At 34.4% G+C, this 20,878-nt stretch overlaps 1 protein-coding gene and 1 long non-coding RNA gene across 3 annotated transcripts in view; one reads left to right on the plus strand and one right to left on the minus strand.

Annotated features, from left to right (window-relative positions):
* Positions 1–3,636: 3,636 nt before the first annotated feature.
* The window catches only part of LOC106056617 (uncharacterized), a 38,315-nt gene continuing 21,073 nt past the window's right edge, over positions 3,637–20,878 (minus strand). For both annotated transcript variants that reach the window (XM_056015267.1, XM_056015266.1), the window contains 6 exons: positions 19,872–20,094; positions 16,471–16,649; positions 15,555–15,693; positions 15,271–15,347; positions 12,134–12,152; positions 3,637–3,719 (listed from right to left, as the gene is read on the minus strand). In XM_056015267.1, the coding sequence (XP_055871242.1) occupies positions 15,334–15,347; positions 15,555–15,693; positions 16,471–16,649; positions 19,872–20,094 (555 nt within the window). In that variant the 3' untranslated portion in view covers positions 3,637–3,719; positions 12,134–12,152; positions 15,271–15,333. The remainder of the gene's footprint in view (positions 3,720–12,133; positions 12,153–15,270; positions 15,348–15,554; positions 15,694–16,470; positions 16,650–19,871; positions 20,095–20,878) is intronic.
* On the plus strand, positions 4,599–11,781 carry LOC129923612 (uncharacterized). The gene is made up of 2 exons (XR_008775562.1): positions 4,599–6,063; positions 11,320–11,781. It is a non-coding gene; the product is annotated as an uncharacterized LOC129923612 (long non-coding RNA).

The following is a 20,878-nucleotide window of genomic DNA, read 5'->3' on the forward strand; positions in this document are numbered from 1 at the left end:
GACGTAACTATTTAGAGTGACAACCCTTTAATACCTAATCACGTCCGCCATCGTTGGCCTCAGTTCACTGTTTTCATCCAGGCATTTCATTATTAGTTTGAAAATCTTTGGGTTCATTTTCTTTGGTTTCTCCCCACTGGTGAGCTGAATTTTACTTTCCTGGGTGATAAAACACAGACATTGTTATTGTGCAACTTACAAAGTACAATAGAAAACAAGAAAACAACATCTATCATTTTTATTACAAAAAAAAAAAAAAAGCTTATATTAGGTGTAATATTTTTACCAATTGTTTTCGTTTAGCTTTCTTAATGCGCTATGATCCTATCAATCGTCTGAACCAGTTGGGAAAGGGGGAGAGAAGAAGAGGGTATCTTGGTGAATGTTTACATGATCGTTTTCTTGTAAATGCATAAAAAATGTTCATTCAGGGCTCGAGTCACCAAGGGAACTAATTTAACTTATACCACCACACCTGTCAGGTACGATTTTGCTCCCTTGTTCAAGGTATTGTATCTTGTGTTGTCAGGTAAAAGAAATAATTGTGAAAAAATTCAGCTTAATCCGCAACTGGGTGTGCAAGAAATAACGTGTAAAAATTTTAACCAGACAGACAAACAGATTGAATTTGATATAATTTTTGTAAAAAAGAGTAAAATACAAACAAACGTTTCAAATGGGAGAACATTATGCCGTGTTTCTGTACATTTAACACACTTTTTAAAAAGAGTCTAAGATTAAAGAAGAGTTTCAGGTTTCACATGACTAAGCCGCCCCCAGTGGTGGCCTAAACTTGTAGACCAATACAATGCAGACAAGGCCATTGCCTTCTAGGACTATACACATGATTCATTACTTGACGAAGCGTTCATATAGCAACACAGTTTCGTAAACTCAATACAATCTGATGAAGCCATGTTTAACTAATCTGTATATCCTAAGAAGAATAATTTCAATAGGGGTTGGGGGTTGGGGAGTTGGGTTGAATATTCTCTTTCCACCTCTGGCTGAACAAAAAACAACCTTTTACTCGCATGTAAAAAGATGCTTGACGTTAAAAATGTTGTAAATATGAAAAACAAAAATACCAAGGCATCAAAATCCTTCAGGCTTGAACAGTTGGATACCACATCAGGCTGCTGAGGTTCAAGTCTGGCCTGAAAGAGGTCCAGCATTACAACTCCCAGGTTAAAGACATCACTTGAAGTAGAAAATCTTCTGGACTCTATGACTTCAGGTGCAGATCTGTGAAATTTACGGTATTATGGATTACACCTTTAGCACTTTTAAGAAGAAAACATTTTTTTCGTACCATTTTGTTTTTTACTGACAAATCAATCACTAAGATGGGATAAAAGTAAAAGATCTTAAAATGTCAAATTAGCCATTAATACGTATCACTAGTACTATATTTATTTTATGTAACTTCGATGTATATATATATATATATATATATATATATATATATATATATATATATATATATATATATTTGTACAGCTCAATACCTGACATTAAATGTAGAATCCAGTTGGTCTGTTTCACATTTTACAGTTTGTGTAGAATCTAAATATTGCAAACATCCCAATGCCACTGGAAAAATCTGAAGTGAATATACATAAATATAAATAATAATATAAATAAAGTATTCACACAATTTCTAAACGGCAAAATATAGATGATTTAAAATAAAATTGTTTCAATTTTTCTTCTATACGAGATTCAAACGATTAGGTTCATTCACTTCTACACAATTAATATATAGACATCTTCACAAGTAAAATGTAGCACAGCTTCAGAAGTAAATGTAGCACAGCTTCAGAAGTAAAATGTAGCACAGCTTCACAAGTAAAATGTAGCACAGCTTCACAAGTAAAATTAGCACAGCTTCAGAAGTAAAATGTAGCACAGCTTCAGAAGTAAAATGTAGCACAGCTTCACAAGTAAAATGTAGCACAGCTTCACAAGTAAAATGTAGCACAGCTTCACAAGTAATATGTAGCACAGCTTCACGAGATGAATATAGCTAGCTTGGATAGCATAAATAAAATGTTTCGCGCCGAGTTGTAAATTGACAGTTTATGACAGCAATTAAGTATATTTATTTATTTAAGCAAATTATTTTTTAAAAAGTTACTTTTTTTAGTAAAAGTAAAATTTCTCTTTCATACCTTGCGATCTATGGGGCAGATGACGAAAAGGTCATCCGTTTCTGTTGACCACGGTTAACGAGGGTGTCACATGGCCAGCACACCCGCCTTTACTTTTTCCCAACTAATGTTAGGTACCCATTGGAGCTGGGTGAGCTATGAGAAGCCATAAAAATCACTAAATTAAAAATCACAGTTTTCACTAGGATTCAAACCCCGAAACCTTTTATACCTTGAGTAGATCCTTACATGGGGGGGGGGGGGGTGATGCTAGGACAAAGCGAATTGTTACAATTGTTCATTTTTTTTTTATCCTATACTAGCTAGTGAGAGCGAAGTAATCTCTCGAGGAAAATGAAAGCGTAAAGAGAACTCGATAACACTGGGTCGACAGTCCAGAGCGAATAGGAGCAGGCAGCCAGACAGACCAGTTTAGTTGACTTGCCTTATAGTCATGCTCAGACACTCTGTGCACAAACAACTGAGAGGCTCTCACAATACCAAGGACCAGGTTTAACTTGTGCAGGCTATACAAAAGCTTGGCAATCTTCAGAAGCAGATGCTTAAAGTTGGCGTCGGATTTTCCCAGAGATTTATTTAGAACCAACTCCAGAATGTTGCCGTCAAGATGTAGAGGTATTCTGATGTTCTAGAATATAAAAGTCAGAGTGAATAAAAAACATACCAGAGAAATGTTTGAAATTTACATCTCTAGTGAAAGTATTAAACAAGATTACAATGAGAGTTTGTGTTATTACACAAACTCATAGGCTTCCCCATTGAATTCACCAATGGACCAGGAATATTCAAGCCAGTCTTGTTTTGATCGTTGAAAGTAATAGCATTTAAAAATCATTGGGCACTAATATAATAATAATAAAATTAAAGTAATTTTTCTCGTTTAAACTTTAAATCTTTCAAAACGATGTTTTTTTTTTCAAACATAAATACTTTTTTCAATTACAAGTTGTTGTTTTTTTATATATTTATAAAGTCAAGTTCCCCTTTCAGACCTAGTGATCTATGGGACTATGATGTAAAGGTCATAAGTTGCTATGGCCCACAATTAACGAGGGTGTCATGTGGCCAGCATAACCACCAAGCACCTTTACTTTTCCCCAACTAATGTCAGGTGGTGCTTGGAGGACTCAGAGGCGCCCTGAAGATCCCGAATGAAAAATCGATCGATCTACTTTTAAAATCTTTTGATAAAGTTTGAACTTACAATCTTCAAATTATCATCTTGTATTTCATTGGCTTGTGTAATATTAATAATTGGAACAATGCCATCTAAGGAACCTTTCTTAATCAGATCATGCAAAGGTTGGGAAAATTGTCTTTTGACTTTTTGTTGGAACAAATGTCTGTTTGTCTGAAATAAAAAATCAGTAAATCTTTCATATATATTATTATTTTATTTTAAATATAATTACATATAATTGTTACATGTACATCGGTTCCTTTTTGACTTGTGTCTTTGATTTACCTGTTGGCTCATGTCTGTATACTGCTTCAAGTTGACTGATAGGTCGCGATGAAATTGAAAGTAAACTCCAGCAAACTCATTTACTGTAAACATCAAAAAATGTTGGAATCTGTTAGACACCTTATTTATATAGGTTAGTTATTTAGCGACGCACCATAGAAGACGCATATTGAACGGGACTAGTGACGTGTGGGATATGTTGGGTTAGAGACCGGAAAATCAGTTAGCGATAGAATACTCCAGGGTAACGACGTGTTTAGTGACAGAGACTTCTACTGTGGCCTTTTATCAGAATAAATCCATATGAACTTATTCATTAGTGTTGACTACATCTCTTCACTCGTTAAAAACAGATGTGCCTGTTTTTGTCTGACTTGTTGGTCAACTACACGTAATACACCCGAACAATTACACCCAAACGATTGCAGAGTAATTGGTTGACTTCAAGACAGCCTGAAAGCAACATCACAGTGGCGACCCCCGACGCTCGAAGCCCGAACCTCGAAGCCGACGCCCGAAGCCCGAACCTCGAAGCCGAACATCGAACCGGACCTCGAAGCAGAACGTTTACTCAGGTGAGGGTCGTGCACTCGCAGATATAAGATTTCATCGGAGTACGGCTGAACACAGCATCATCGCAGAGTGACTTTGTTCTAGATCTACATGCAGTCGTCGCCTGTTTGATCGTAAGTTCAACGAGCCGTTAACTCAGGGTGACCTTCGTCAGGACCGTAATCATCGCAACGTCTGGTCTACTCAACCAGTATATTATCAAAGTCTGATCTTCATATGCTGAATCGACCTACAACCAGAGAAACCGTTCATTCATAACGGGTGAGAGATCGTTAGTGAACCTGTTGGACATATTTTTTCGTCGCTGGAGAAAACAGTCGTAGGAGCCACATCGAGTATCAAGTTTTACCTCGTCAGTTCGAGAAGGACAGTTTGCCCGCTGTAGAAGTATTGTGAGTACTACAAGTTTGGTAGCTAACTAAATCGCTCTGTCGTCTTACCCTTTGAGAGATTCTTGTGGAGCAGTTTGCTCATTGAACCGGTTGCTTGCCACTTTTATAACGGTCACTGTGTTTAACCTTTGGAAGGTTAGTGAAATCGTAGGTATCATTACTGAACAGTGATATATTTAGTATTCGTTGGTCTAGACGATATCTAGACTTGTTGATATTGAAGTTGTGGAAACAGCTACATCCACTTAATTTCGTTGAAAACCGTTAATCGTATAACGGAACGTCGTCGGAGGTGACCTTGGTCTCACCTAGTCTACATTGGACAGTTTGGTCTAGTGAAGCAGAGTACAACAGCAAACTTCGTCGTACTACCAGAGTAGCAGCAGAAGCAGTGAACTATTTTAGAGAACCGTTATTCGTCAGCCCAGATCAAGTCATCGTCAAGAAAGTCGTTAATCGTCAGCCCAGATCAAGTCATCGTCAAGAAAGTCGTTATTCGTCAGCCCAGATCAAGTCATCGTCAAGAAATTCGTTATTCGTCAGTCGTCCAGATCAAGTTGCCGTCAAGAGACTGTTATTTGTCAGTAGTCGTCTACACAAATCAAGTCATCGCCAGAAGAACCGTTAACCTATTCGTCAGTAACTGTGTACACAAAGTCGTCGGAACTACACATACGGTCATCAACAGTCGTCGAAGAAACTGAAACATTTTGCTGTGGCATATCAAGACATCTGTGGCATTACGTGGGATACTCGACACGGATTGTATCCACTGGTAGCACCGGAGAACAGAGTCAGAACTGGAAGAGAGACAGTGGAATTTGTTGTGATCTAGCATATTCGGGAATCCGAACAAAGGGATCTTTCTTATCAAAAGCTAAGTGCCATTTTTCTTATTAGTATATGTTTAGATTGCCCTTAGAAATAGATTTTGTCTAAATTTGGTATGTTAGCCTGAGATTCAGGTGGTGCGCCTTAAAACCCGTTCGGGGTAGAAGACATAATTTAGATGAAAAGCTATATTATACGTTTAGGATTGTAATTGTTTTGTTTGTGTAAACGTCATATCCGTTGTTGCTTGGTTACTTCGTGACGTTATCAATGTGTGCCATATTGTCATATCCCAACCCATAGCGATAGTCTCATTTAATTATTTCATTTGTGTATATTATTTTAAATTATTTATTTTTATTAATTTAATTAGATCTGTATTTTTTTTTCACTTAATGATAGAGAGTACAGGTAGGATTCGTTTACTGTGAATCAGACTAAAATAATTTTAGTTTGAGCGGTTAAAATCAAATATGATTTTGCCATGAGAATAATGCCGAAACTGGCTATGTAGTCAAACACTGTCGTCTGGCTAAATTTAGATCTACAAATTGTTGTACATCTCTTTGGTACAATTAATCATCTAGACTCTAATTTGAGAATATTATTATTAATTAAAAGATGAATGAAGGTAGTACATTCTAGATATATATATATCTTGTTGAAGATATATTTGACATTGTATAAACATATTTGTTTCATATGGTTAAATAGAACCATAATATACTCTAGATCTAGACTCTAGACAGTCTTTGATTGAATTTACTCTAGACACTTCAGTCATAGTCATACCAAATTTTAAAATTGATCATAGTTATTCATACTAGATCTAATAGTCATAGTGCTCTTGATAACTATAGATCTAAATGGTACTATTATATATACTATAATATACTAGATTTAAATTTGTGTGATACTAGATCTAATATACAGATCTGAATATAATTCAGACTAGATTTACACATTTACTAAATCTAAAGATAGAGACATAACACTTAAAACTTGTATAAAAGGTTGTAAAAACTTAAATATAAAATAAGTTTAAAGTATAGCCATAACTAATATAGGCTAAGTAAAAATATATAAATTTGGGTGAAAATAAAATACAATGGCTACATCATCATATGTGGACCTTAAGGAGGTTAAGGAAGCAGCTATGTAGGATGGAAAGGCCATGGAGTTAAAAGGAAAGGACTTAGCAGCTTATGTACAGCAAGTTGTGAAGGAAGAGATAGAGAGACAGAAAGAAGAGATAGAAAGACAAGACAAAGAGAGAGAAAAAATTAGAGAACATGAAGCTAAAATGGAGAAGATGAGATTGGATGCAGCACAAGCCAGAGCTCAAACTGAACAAGGAAATAACACAAATAACTCAAATAATATTACAACACAAAGAGACAACCCTAATTCGCAGACATGGCTAAAGAGAAAGATACAAAGTTTTGATGAACAGAAGGATGACATTGGTGATTTTCTGAAAAGATATGAGGCAAAAATGTCTACATTTAATATGCCTGAAGAAGAGTGGTCTGAAATACTGATAGACTTTGTTCATGGTCAAGCTCTAACAATATGTCAAAATCATGACCATCATATTGATGATAGCTATCAAGTTTTGAAAAGAGAGTTGTTGAACGCATATGGTCATAATGCTACAACATTCAGAAAGAAATACTTTGACAATATACCATCATTAGGAATAGAACCCCAAACTACCATTAATATGGAAAAAGATTTTTTCAATAAGTGGGTAAAATTAGAAAAAGTGAATAACTCTTATGAAGGATTAAAAAAATTTATTCTAGTGGACAACTTTATAAATAAATGTGATCCTCAGTTACAATCTTTTATTAGAGAAAGAAACCCAAAAACTATAGATGAAATAACAGAGATAATGAGAGTATACAAAAATGCCTATCCAAATAAACCATTTTCTGATAGGGATAAGAGCAAAGTAGATTTAATAGGATACACCAAAGAAAATGTTGATAGAAGTAGAAATAGAAACAGATCAAATAGTGGAAATAGAAAATATAGTGAAATAACCTGTTTTAAATGTCAAGGAAAAGGTCATATAGCAGCTAACTGTAGAAGAGGGAATAGTAGGTCTGGAAGTAGAAATAGATACAATGAACAAAATAACAGTAGATATAGGAGTAGAGATAGGAATGACAGGGGAAATTATAGAAATAGGAGTTACAGTAGGGAATACAAAAATAAAGGTACAGATAGGGTATATTTCATGGAAGGAAATAGGAACAATTTTGCAGTGTACCCAGGATTTGTAGATAGAATTCCGGTGGAATTAATCAGGGATTCAGGTTGTAACACTTTGGCAGTAAAAACTAAATTTGTCAAACCTCATTGGTATAAAGGGTTTACTAAGAAAGTAGAATTAGCAGATGGCACCGTAAGGGAATTTAAAGCTATAAGGGTATACATTGAAACTCCATTTTTCACTGGTTATTGTTATGGCATTGCAATACCAGAAATGAGATATGATATGTTAGTAGGAAACATAAAAGGAGTTAAAGAATGTTCAAGAAAAGAATTAGAAGACTGGCAAAACAAATACAAAAACATAAGACAAAATCATGAAAACATAGAAACACAAAATATAACAAGTATGGTAATAACAAGATCAATGGATAAACAAGATGAGAAACAGGAAAATACAATAAATGTAATAAGTAATGATAAAGAAAAAGAAACCAGTAATGTAATACAAATAGAAAATACAGATGTTAAGGAAAGAGAGAGAGAAAATGAAACACAAAATAGTCTTGAAACACAAATATCTCAAAGTGAAAAAGAAACAACACCCACATTTGCATTAGAACAAATGAATGACAATATTATTGGGAAAATATATTCAAGAATACTAGATAAAAACAATAATAATCCAATGGAGAAATTTTGTATAGAGAATAAAATATTATTTAGACAAACAAGTAATGATAACAAAAAAATAAAACAACTTGTCTTACCACAGAAATATTGGAAAGATGTTTTAATCATGACACATGATAATAATTTAGCAGCACATAGGGGAGTAAAGAAATGTTATAGGAATTTGTCAAAACAAGTATTTTGGCCTAAAATGAAAGCAACAATCAACAAATACATAAACTCATGTGACATATGTCAAAAGAGATCTAACAAAAGCTTAGTGAATAAAGCACCCATTCAAGAAATGGATGAACCTACAGAACCATTTCAGAAAGTATCTATTGATTTAATAGGTCCTTTAATTCAAACTGAAAAAAATAATAAATACATTCTAACAGTAATAGACATGTTTAGTAGATACCCAGAAGCAATCCCATTATCAAATACAAGTGCAGAAAATATCATTAATGCCATAACTCAAAAAGTAATTACAAGACATGGTATACCTAAAATTATATTGAGTGATCAGGGATCTCAGTTTAAGTCAGAACAATTTAAGAAATGGACTAAACAATATAATATACAACACATATACTCTTCGGTTTACCACCCAGAGAGTAACGGTTTATGTGAACGGTATGGTGGTTCATTAAAAAGATCATTAACAAAAATAATTCAGAATAATCAGAACAGGTGGGATCATTACATTAACTATGTACTATTTGCTCATAGAAACAACATCCATGAAGCAACACAATTTTCACCATATGAAATAATACATGGAAGAAAGCCCAGAGATGAATTTGATGTTTTTAAAGAAAATCTAATAGGCAACGAGAATAAATTAAATAATGACAGTGAAACAACAATCACAACAGAATTGAAAGAAATATGGACTCAAGCATATAACAACAATAAGAAGTACAAACAAAGTGCTCATGAGAATCTAAATAAGAAAAGACAATTGAAAACACTAGAAGTAGGAAACAATGTATTAATATTAATAAATGACCTGAAAAATAAAATTGGTAAGCAATGGAAAGGTCCATTTAAGGTGATAAAACAAATTAGTGATGTGAATTATCAAATTGAAATAAATGGGAAAGTTAAAACATATCACATAAATAATTTGAAACTATATCATGATAGAGAAGATGAGTTGATACAAAACATTCAGGAGGAAATAGAAAATAACTTTTCAGAAGGAGAAGAATGCTTGATGATAATAACAAATGAAAATCACAATGAAAATGATATTAAGGAAATACCTGTAATAGAAACAAAAGAGAATCAAACTTGGCAAAAGATTAATCTTAATAATTTAACTAAGGAAAAGTCAAAAGATATAACTAAAATAATACAGGAATACAAAGAAATTTTTTCCAGCATACCAGGAAAAACTAATATTATTAAACATGACATTAAAGTAACAGATCCAAAACCTATCAAGCTTAAGCCATATAGAATACCGCTACATTTACAAGACAAAGTAAAGAAAGAAATAGACAATTTACTAGAATCAGGTATAATTGAACCATCAACATCTCCTTATGCTTCACCAATTGTGATAGCCAAAAAGAAGAATGGAGATATACGGTTATGTATTGATTATAGGAAACTTAACAACATCACAGAATTTGACCCATATCCAATGCCAAATATAGAGGATATTTTACATAAATTAAATGGAGCAAAATTTTTTACTAAATTGGATTTAACTAAAGGTTATTGGCAAATACCTTTAACAGAAAATGAAAAACCTTACACAGCATTTGTAACACCATATGGTATTTTTCAATGGAATTATATGAGTTTTGGATTAGTAAATGCACCTGCCACATTTAATAGAATGATGAACATGATAATTGGAAACAAAGAAAATGTTATTTGTTATTTGGATGACATATGTATTTTTAATAATAGTTGGGAGGAACATTTAGTAGATGTAAAAGAAGTGTTCAAAATAATAAAAGAAAGTGGACTTACAATTCAGGCAGAAAAAGTAGAAATAGGATTGGAGGAAATAATTTTCTTAGGACATAAAGTAAATAACAACATGATTAGCCCTATTGAAGATAACATAAAGAAAGTACTTAATATTGAAATACCTACAACAAAAAGACAAATTAAAAGCATATTAGGAATAGTAAATTATTACAGAAAGTTTATAAAGAACTTAGCAGAAATAGTGAATCCATTAAATGACTTACTTAAAAAAGGAAAACCTCAAAAAGTAGTCTGTAATGAGGAATGTGTGAAAGCTATTGACAGAATTAAAGGTGTTTTTAGTCATGAATTAATATTAAGACTACCTGATAAAGACAAAATATTTTATGTCACAACTGATGCATCTAGTAGTGCTATTGGTGGTTGTCTAATGCAGAACTATGATAACTTACATCCTATATTATATGTAAGTAGAAAATTGTCAGAGGCAGAAAAAAAATATAGTGTCATTGAACGAGAAGCCTTAGCTGTAATATGGGTAATTACTAAGCTAGAGAGTTATCTAATAGGAAGGAAATTCATATTATTAACTGATCATAAACCTATTCAGTATATACAGCAAAAGAGCATGAAAAACAGTCGTGTTTATAGATGGTTCTTAGCACTACAGGAATATAAATTTGAATTGAAAGCTATTAGTGGATCTGTGAATATTGTAGCTGATCTATTGTCTAGAATGACATTGAAATGAAATAATTTTGTAAATAAACTATGATTATATTGAGTATGTAATATATATTAATATATTGGCACAATTTATATGTTATGGAAAAGGGAGATAAGTAAATTTGATGTTAAGCATTTGAAAGTAAGTATGGATATTTTTTTTTGTGTGAATCATTTCATATATCATTGACCGAAAGTTAGTTCTATGGAAAAGGGTGAGTATAAAAGAAAAATGGACAAAAGCGTATAAAAGGGTGGTAAGGAAAAATTTATTGGATGTGGAAATAAAGTCTATAATTGTTTTTGAAATATTGTATTTTATCAGATTACTGCCAGTGAAGAACATTTGTGATGTATGACGTGCCCATAAGATGCCACATTTTCTTTCATGATGAACTGTGTACTAATGAAGATGATTCTGGAATGTTATGAACATTGACATGAATATGAGGAACTGTCAAGTCAAGATGAAGATGTCAAGATTTTATGTTTGTTGTCTTCCCCCTAAATTGAAAATGCCCTTGTAAGACTTGACAGTAGTGGAAAAATATTGACATTTTTTTTTTCAAGGGGGGGAGGAATCTGTTAGACACCTTATTTATATAGGTTAGTTATTTAGCGACGCACCATAGAAGACGCATATTGAACGGGACTAGTGACGTGTGGGATATGTTGGGTTAGAGACCGGAAAATCAGTTAGCGATAGAATACTCCAGGGTAACGACGTGTTTAGTGACAGAGACTTCTACTGTGGCCTTTTATCAGAATAAATCCATATGAACTTGTTCATTAGTGTTGACTACATCTCTTCACTCGTTAAAAACAGATGTGCCTGTTTTTGTCTGACTTGTTGGTCAACTACACGTAATACACCCGAACAATTACACCCAAACGATTGCAGAGTAATTGGTTGACTTCAAGACAGCCTGAATAAGCAACATCACAAAGCTTAACGTTTGATTATTTGTTGAAAAGAAAAAAAAATAATTTGTAAAGCAGGTCCCATACGTTATTTTAAGTAGTTACTTTTTCCGGATTGATGTCACTATAGGCTATATAGAATTCAATTATATTATACAATTTGATTTAAGAAATAAACATAATGTATATGTATTTGCATTATGTATGTTAATCCTTACCATAAAGCTTCGGAATTCCCTGAAATAAAAGAAAATTTAAACAAATAATTGGGAGACACCAGAATTAAATCATTATTTACACTTGTCATTAATCTTTAATTAATCTTCTTTTGTTTACTGTTCACTATTTTATGAGAAGATTAAGTTGATCCTACATCCACGGCTTAGACTTTGACGGGGAAGTGCCTAATAAAGATGAGAATTGATTGCTAGCTTATCGTACGAGATACTCCAGCTGCAGTCTAGCAGGTCAGAAATGGAAGGACAATGGTTCATGCTCGCATAGTACTTCCTTCGTGTTACAAACCTACTCTTAAAACTACAAAGAGAGTTATAAAAACGGTCAAGATGTGGTCTGAAGAGGCTGTAGAAAAACTACGAGGATGCATTGAGAAAACTAACTGGGAAATCCTTATTGAGAACTGTCCAGACATAAACGAACTAACAGAAACTGTTAACTCATATCTATCATTCTGCGAGGAGTTAACAATTCCAACAAAAACAATACAAGTCTATGGAAACAAAAAGTCCTGGATGACCAAAAAAATCAAACACCTTATTATTGAAAAGAAAACAAAGTATAAGGCTAGCAACGAAGAGTTTATAAATGCTAAAAATAAACTGAGAAAAGCAATAATTGAAGGGAAAAAAACATACAAAGAAAAAATTGAGAATTTCTTTGCCAAGAACAACTCAGAACAATGCTGGGAGGGATTAAAGAAAATAACAGGCTGCGCCTAAAAACGAGAACAAATTTTAGTGGCTGATGATGAGAAATTCGCCAACGAACTAAATTATTTTTATTCTCGTTTTGACAAAGAAGATTTTGTTGATCTACACAAAGAACTTTTCAACACTCTGTCCAAAGGAAAACAAGAGCCCTACGTCAATTTTGTAACTGAGGATGAAGTGACCTTGTTATTTAAAAGAGTAGACGTAACAAAAGCTTCTGGACCAGGCAAAATTAGTGGCAAGCTGATCAAGCTATGTTCGGAGCAAATTTCTTCTATCTTCTGTCATATCTTTAACCAGTCATTGCAAACGTGCGTAATTCCAAACATCTGGAAAACTTCAGAAATCATACCAGTGCCTAAGAAACCAAAAATAGATTGCTTAAACGATTTCCGCCCAGTAGCACTAAAACCTATTGTTATGAAATGTTTTGAAAAATATATGCTTAAACAACTTGTAGCAAAAGTCAATAACAGCCTAGACCCTCACCAATTTGCATACAAAGCAGCTAGAGGAACTGAGGATGCCATTCTATTGCTTTTGGATCATCTTTATTAGCATCTCGATATACCCAAAACCTACGCACGAGTCCTCTTCGTAGATTTCTCCTCGGCTTTCAATACCATACAGCCACATCTAATGATAAACAAACTGAGTAACTTAAATGTAAGCCCTTACTTACAAGCATGGGTTCTAAACTTTTTAACCCAACGGCCCCAGTATGTTAAAGTCAACAACACCAAATCGTCAACTCGAGTACTATGTACGGGTGCTCCACAAGGTTGTGTACTTTCTCCTGTACTATACACTCTTTACACTAATGACATAAGAAGCATCTATGACTCAGTTAAACTCATTAAATTCTCTGATGATACTGCCATAGTCGGTCTTATTTCAGGAGACGAAACTCAGTATCGAAGCTCGATAGAAGAGTTTACAAACTGGTGCACCGACAACTTTCTAGAACTGAATGTAACAAAAACTAAAGAACTTATAATAGATTTTAGAAAGAAAAAACAAACTATACGTAAACTGCAAATAAACACTACATCTATAGAACAAGTAAAGGCATATAAATATCTAGGCGTTATCATCAACAACAAGCTTTCATGGGAAGACCACCTTGGAAAACAGCCCAGCGACTCTTTTTTCTATACAAACTCAACAGTTTTAAATTAAACAACAAGATCCTTGAGACATTTTACGGCGCAACTGTACAAAATCTGCTAACATACGGAATAAGTTGTTGGCAAGGCAACGCCTCATCTAAACTGTTGCAACGTCTTGAAAACATCATTTAAAAAGCATTAAAAATTAAACTCACAACATTACCACATTTAAAGGAACTTTTTGAACAAACGTGCCTAAGAAAAATCGAAAAAATCTTGGAAGACAACGGCCACCCGCTCCATCAGAACTACGCCAGGTCGTCGCGAAGTGGGCCACTGCTGTCAATCAAAACAAGAACGGAGCGGTACAAAAACTCGTTCGTACTCACTCGGTCAGACTCTATCACCACCACTCATTGATCAGGGAACATGAAATGCACCAAGATACCTGTGTGTAGTCGCTGAATGAACTCTTCATTTATGTGTATGTTTCTGTTGTGTTGTCTTTATATGAGAAACGAGTCCTTGTAATCACAACAAATTTCCGTAAGGATCAATAAAGCAGTCTTATCTTATCTTATCTTATAGGCAGGCTCAGTGCGCTCTGGTCTGTATCTCTTTTAAAGGGGGGGGGGAGAGATTTCTGAAATAATGTTTCCATACAGTCTTTAGGCGCCTAGAAGCTGGAACTAACAGGAGCCGCCTTTTGTAGGTACTCGTCTTCCGGGGATGCTACCCTGCCTCATAGTGGCGCCCTGGTGGAAACGATTAGGAGGAAACGATTAGGCTACAGGGTAGCAAAACAAGACTCCCGTGGGGGTGCCTAAGGGGTGCGAGAGCATCCTCATTGCACTGCGCAGAGTTGTAAAAAAGCTCCCACAACCTTGTTACAATCCAGGCGCTGTTCCTCAAGGGGAATTTACATAAATGGCGTGTTCCTGCACGGTTAGCCTGGTATAGAAAAAGAAAATGACGGGGGTTTCAGTGCACGCGGCCTCTTGCCACGAGTCTGACCCACCCGCCAGACAGAACAGTGTACACTGTTCTCATTCACGCCGGTGAGAGAGAGCTCTTGTTCATTTTTGCTGGCCTAGAGTTCCAAGAGCCGAAGGCTCAACTCTACCTGACAGTTTCAAGAAGAAGAAAAAAAGTAGGTACACGTCTCACAATCTTGTGAGAGAACTTCCTTGTCCTGAGACTTAATTAGTTCTTTGTCTACAACTTTTAAGCAATTCATCTTTTGAAAGTGTAAACAAGCTAAATTATAAACCTATAATAGCAGTATTGTTAACTTACTTTAGAGAAATTGGTGGAAGTCTTGTACTGTCCATCAGCAAGTTTGGGGAAAGTGATCATATTTTATTTTTTACTTTCTATGTATAGAATATAATAAAAGATGTTTAAATATAACACATAATTGTTCTAAAATAGTTCTTTAATTAAATATTATGTGTTAATTCCTGCTGTGGTTTGAGTTTATTTTATTTTCATTGCAGAAACTATTATTTTTTAAAGACAAAATAAAAAATCAAATCTGGAATGAAGAAGTTAACAGCAAAAATATTTTATATCGAGAGTACTTTTGTGACGCATGAGTGAATCAGTTATCTTGGACATGGTGGGTCGATTTGCTTCTAAGTTGTCAGTGCAGCTGAGAATATCTTCATAGAGGTCGGAGATGCAGTCTTCCTTCTGAAGCTTGATGGTACCCATGCGCATCTGTTGATATAAAACAAGGACAATTTTAAAAATAAAGACAAAGCATATATAATGAGTATCAATTAGTTTGGATCAGTCATGTAATTAAATTTGTAATAGATCTAGACTAGCAATAATAATTATGTGATTAGAAATATTTGTTTAACCGATTGTTTTTGTTTAGCGCGATTTCATGCTTTTGGCTTACTCAATTCACTATGATCATGTCACTTGTGTGGACCAGTTGGAAAGTGATAGGTAGAGACAACGGGGTATCTGGGTGATCGTTTTTTAAATGTATTTTTAAAAAAATGGAATGACCAGAATTCGAACTTGTGGGCTAAAGGCTTCTCAGGCCAACGCGGTAATCACTCTACTAGCGAAGAGTCTATGAAATATGGAATATTGTATAGTTATCTATTGTTTTCTATTTCATGTTTGTGTTCACTAAGCCTCAAATGACAATCTATAAAGGGGACTAATTCAGCTTATATCACCACCTCATTCAAGTACAATATCTTTCCCTTTATTCAAATATCAAACAAAATAACTAATTACCAATAGCTGATTAACAAATTGGTAAATTTTTAAATTGATTCTTGTATTGTCAGGTAAAAGAAATGATTGTTCAAAATTTCAGCTTGATCCGAGATTGGATGTCGGAGAAAACAAGTGTGCAGACTTTTGGCCAGACAGAGTGAGTTGATATAAGCTTTGTAAAAACGTTTATAATTCACAGGAGGAGATGAAGATTAAGACAAAATTAGATTCTTAAAGTTAAGATGTATTGACTTTTACCTGTAGTTTCAGTTCCACATCAGTGATGTTCACTTGGGTGTAGGGCAAAAGCCCATGTGTGAGCACTTCATAAATAAAAGTACCAAACATCCAGACATCAGATTTTTTGGACCATCTATACCTCCACAAAGATTCAGAGGCGCTCCATCTTGTGGGCAACAAGAAGTGGTCCCCTATCTCTAAAGACAATAATGAAAACATTACTGGAATTATTCAATCCAGAAGGGGAAAAAATTAGGACTTTTAGATGGTGTGATCTATGGGACATTAACTGTCATCTGTTTCTGTGGCCTACGGATTACGAGGGTTTTATATGGCCAGCACAACGATCAACCGCCTTTATAATTTTCCTCAACTAATGTAAGGTGCGAACTAGAGCAGGGTAAACTCAGAGGCGCTCTACTGCTCTACCGCCATACCCGCATGACCACCATGCTGACGTGCCCTTTTGTGGAACTGCGTGGCGGTCTACGCGTGTAGGGCTGTCATCCACTTTTTCCTGCCATGTGCATTAAAAAAAACATGGTTTAAAAACTTTCACAAAAAAAATCCTAGATTTATATAGACACCAGAAAAGTTTTAAGTAACTCGAAAAAAACAACTAGGTTGAACATTGACACTACTTAAACAAATGTACTTTAATTAGAGGGCCTCTTGATTGTTGCACCCATTAAGGAATTACTATAACGTATGTATTTTCTCTGTACACACACATATATATATATATACTAGACATATGTTACCCGCGACCCGCGGGTCTTTATTTGCGCATTACTGTCGATATAGTCACTGAGAGTGTTTTGTAAACAATTAAACGAAATAATAATGTAATAATTAAAGCAAATGTGTCAATGTAAAAATAGTGTGAATGAAGCTATCAAATCAAAATAGCTAAAAGGCTTAAATCCATTTTTTAAAATTAAAACATTTGCTTTTGAATTATCTAGTGGATTGGATTTAGATGTATGTTAAACGTAGACGAAATAATAATGTAATAAGTAAAGCGAATGTGTCAATGTAAAAATAGTGTGAATGAAGCTATCAAATCAAAATAGCTAATAGGCTTAAATCCATTTTTTAAAATTAAAACATTTGCTTTTGAATAATCTAGTGGATTGGATTTAGATGTATGTTAAACGTAGCTAATGATCCTTTCACGTTATTTCTCTTTCGCTACGAAAATAAAATTAGTTTTGCGAAAATGGTTTACCCGAAGTCGATACATTCTTATCTATTAAAAACGAAAAGAGCGATAGCTTTGTTAAATAAATGGGATTATAAAGTGAACAATTAAACGAAATAATTTTTAGTACGCAATTCATGAATGAATATAGATCTAGGCCTATCTCAACTCGGCTTCGTGGCTTTCGTAAGTGTATGTAGCTTTAGAAAACCAAATTTGAATGTTTATTTGATCAAAATATGAAATGAATGGACTTTAATTAATATGTTTATGTGTTAAAGTATAAAACTATCTGTGCGAAGAGAAGTTTTATCATCTTAGAGTTGAATTAGAGTTTTAGATCTAGGGATGGGATTATACAGTAAACAATTAAACGAATTAATTTTTAGTACGCGATTCATTACGGTATTGTCTAATGAAAGAATGTTCGTCAGGAAATCTGTAGTCACAGATATCAGGAACTAATTTATGTAAAAAATGCTTTTGAAACACAAAATTGAAGGTTAATTTTATTATATAATGAAATCAATGGATCTTCTTTTGTATTTTCATGTGTCAAAGTAAAAAACTATCTGCGCAAAGTGTATTTCTTAAAATTAGATCTAGGTCTAAATCCTTTCTATCTTTTCTTATGTCAACATTGTAGACATGGCCTAGATCCATAAAATACTATATCTGTAATAGAGTCGGACAACTTTATTTTTTTTGAGGGTCTTAAGTTTGTTTTAGGGCTACAATACATACACTACGGTCTAAGTTGGTACCCAAGGAACATTCCTGCCTAGTTTTATCAAGATTGGTCAAGCGGTTTTGATGTCTATAAGTAACATACATCCATACATACATACATACATACATACATACCCCTCACATTCTACTTTATAATATAGATATTACCTATAGTCAATGAAATGGAAATACAGAGTAGGGTATAAAGATCTTTCACGTTTGCAGTGGGCACTGCATGGGCTGTAGTGGCAGAATAGAGGCAGGACATGTTCCATTCAGTAGGCTATGCTCTACCATTTAGAACGAAGCAGGACGTTTTGGCGCCGCCGTTTTGGCGACGCCGTTTTGGCCCCGCCGTTTTGGCGCGAAGGTCGTTTTGGCGCGAGCCGTTTTGGCGACGGGACGTTTTGGCGCTAAATACATTATGTACGTTTATTGTATTATTTCTTTTAAAAGAATTATTCATATCTATGTTTTGCATGAGTGTTTGTGTTAAGACATATTTTTCACGTACTAAATGTAAATGTTTGTTTGTTTTTCACATCATTTTCTTTCATAAACATTTTGGCTTGTGTATGTGTGTTTATTAAGAGGCACGCTTTTATTTTCAAAAAAGTTTTAGATTTTAACATGGTTTTTGTTATATTAAAGTGTGACACTTAGCTAGTTACACTAATGTCAAATAAAAAAAATCTTTTGGAAAGAAATCCAAAAATGTCATTCAGTGCGATTAGCAGAACATATAGCATTAGCATGTCATTTCCATTCAGGAATCTGACTTATTATAGGCCTATATTCATGAAATAAGCAAAACCTTTATAATTAAAAAAAACAATTCGCTGAACGGTGTTAGAATTCACACTATACATACAATATTATGGTAGAGTGAAATAAACATTGTTATAAAAGCTACGTGCTTATTAAATAATCGTAAAATGATATTTCGCGCCAAAACGTCCCGTCGCCAAAACGGCTCGCGCCAAAACGTCCCATCGCCAAAACGGCGGGGCCAAAAGGCGTCGCCAAAACGGCTCGCGCCAAAACGTCCAATCGCCAAAACGGCTCGCGCCAAAACGTCCCATCGCCAAAACGGCGGCGCCAAAACGTCACGTACCGCATTTAGAATTCTTATAACAATTTTTCTTTCCTTTTCACAGCCCATCATGAATTGGACCATTGCACATTGCGGCTTTGTTGAAGCATATAATGAAAACAGTCTATATGTAATCGTGTTGCACTTTGTCACAATACATCTGTACTAGACCAGAAAACATTTTTTTTAATCTAATTTCTTTTCAGAAATTTATGCTTTTCTTTTTTAGATAGTTGGGTCATTTTGGTAGAGTCAAAAAGTGGGGGCTGTATTTCATAAGGATTCTAGGCATAGTCTGTAACATCAGCAAAACTTCAGATATCTTAAGCGTTCGTTATGAGTTCAAATCTATTTTTGTATAAAGATGTGTCTTTTAAAAAAAAATGAAAACTTTACCGTCTTGTATTTCAGCTTTTGTTCCCAGGTCCATGGCCAAGTAGAATCTACACAACTTTACAGAGTTGTCTTTTGTGACTATAAAACTGGCTGCAGTGATGTCCCTTAGAATTATATTCCTTGAGTGGCAGAATTCAACGGCAGCACCAGCCTCACACACAAACTTGTTCAAAGTTATTACAGAACACCATCTTTTGGTCAGTCTTCGGTTCACCAAGTAATGCTATACAAGGATTAAAAAAAAAGTAATTTTAAATCATTTTGAATTTATAATAATTTTTTTTTCATTTAGCATCAAAGTGACCATCGATAAGTCCGAACGACAGTCTAGCTTGTATTGACTAAACGTACAATTACTTTGTAGAAGTTTCATTTTAGACCTTGTGATCTAGAGGGGAGATGGTAAACAATTTTCTGTTTCTGTGGCCCATGGTTTACATTTTTTATTGAGGTTGTGGTGTGGTCAGCACAACGACCAACCGCCTTTACTTACTTTTCCCCAACTTTTGTCAGGTACCCATTACAGCTGGGTGGACTCAAAGGCGCTCTTAAAATTCCAGAAATTTACTTTATAAAACATAATTAATTAATTACGACTTAACTAATTGGTCACTTTTTTTTTAGTGATTCGTGTGTTATCCTAGACCAGTGTTTACCAAACTTAACGGAACACTTCACACATTCTGACTATATACGGAACACTTTGCTTATTTATTTTAGAGAGATTAATTCACATGGTGGCCTACTAGTTAATTATTCCAGTTGTTCGTGGTTCACCTATTCAGACCTCGCGGTTCACTAGGGTTCGCAAAATACAGTTTGTTCTATCGAGTGCCATCCACCATACAACATACAAACACAATCAACACAACTGTCCGAGACAATAAAAAAGTGTGCAAATGTGTTATCCTAGAAGGAAATGTGAACTAAATAACACGCAAGAGACTACACACAGAAAGAGTTAATATAAGATGTGTAAACGAGCTGTAAACCACGTTTGGCTGACC

This window comes from Biomphalaria glabrata, chromosome 17, assembly GCF_947242115.1.
Source record: "Biomphalaria glabrata chromosome 17, xgBioGlab47.1, whole genome shotgun sequence".
Taxonomy (NCBI): domain Eukaryota; kingdom Metazoa; phylum Mollusca; class Gastropoda; family Planorbidae; genus Biomphalaria; species Biomphalaria glabrata.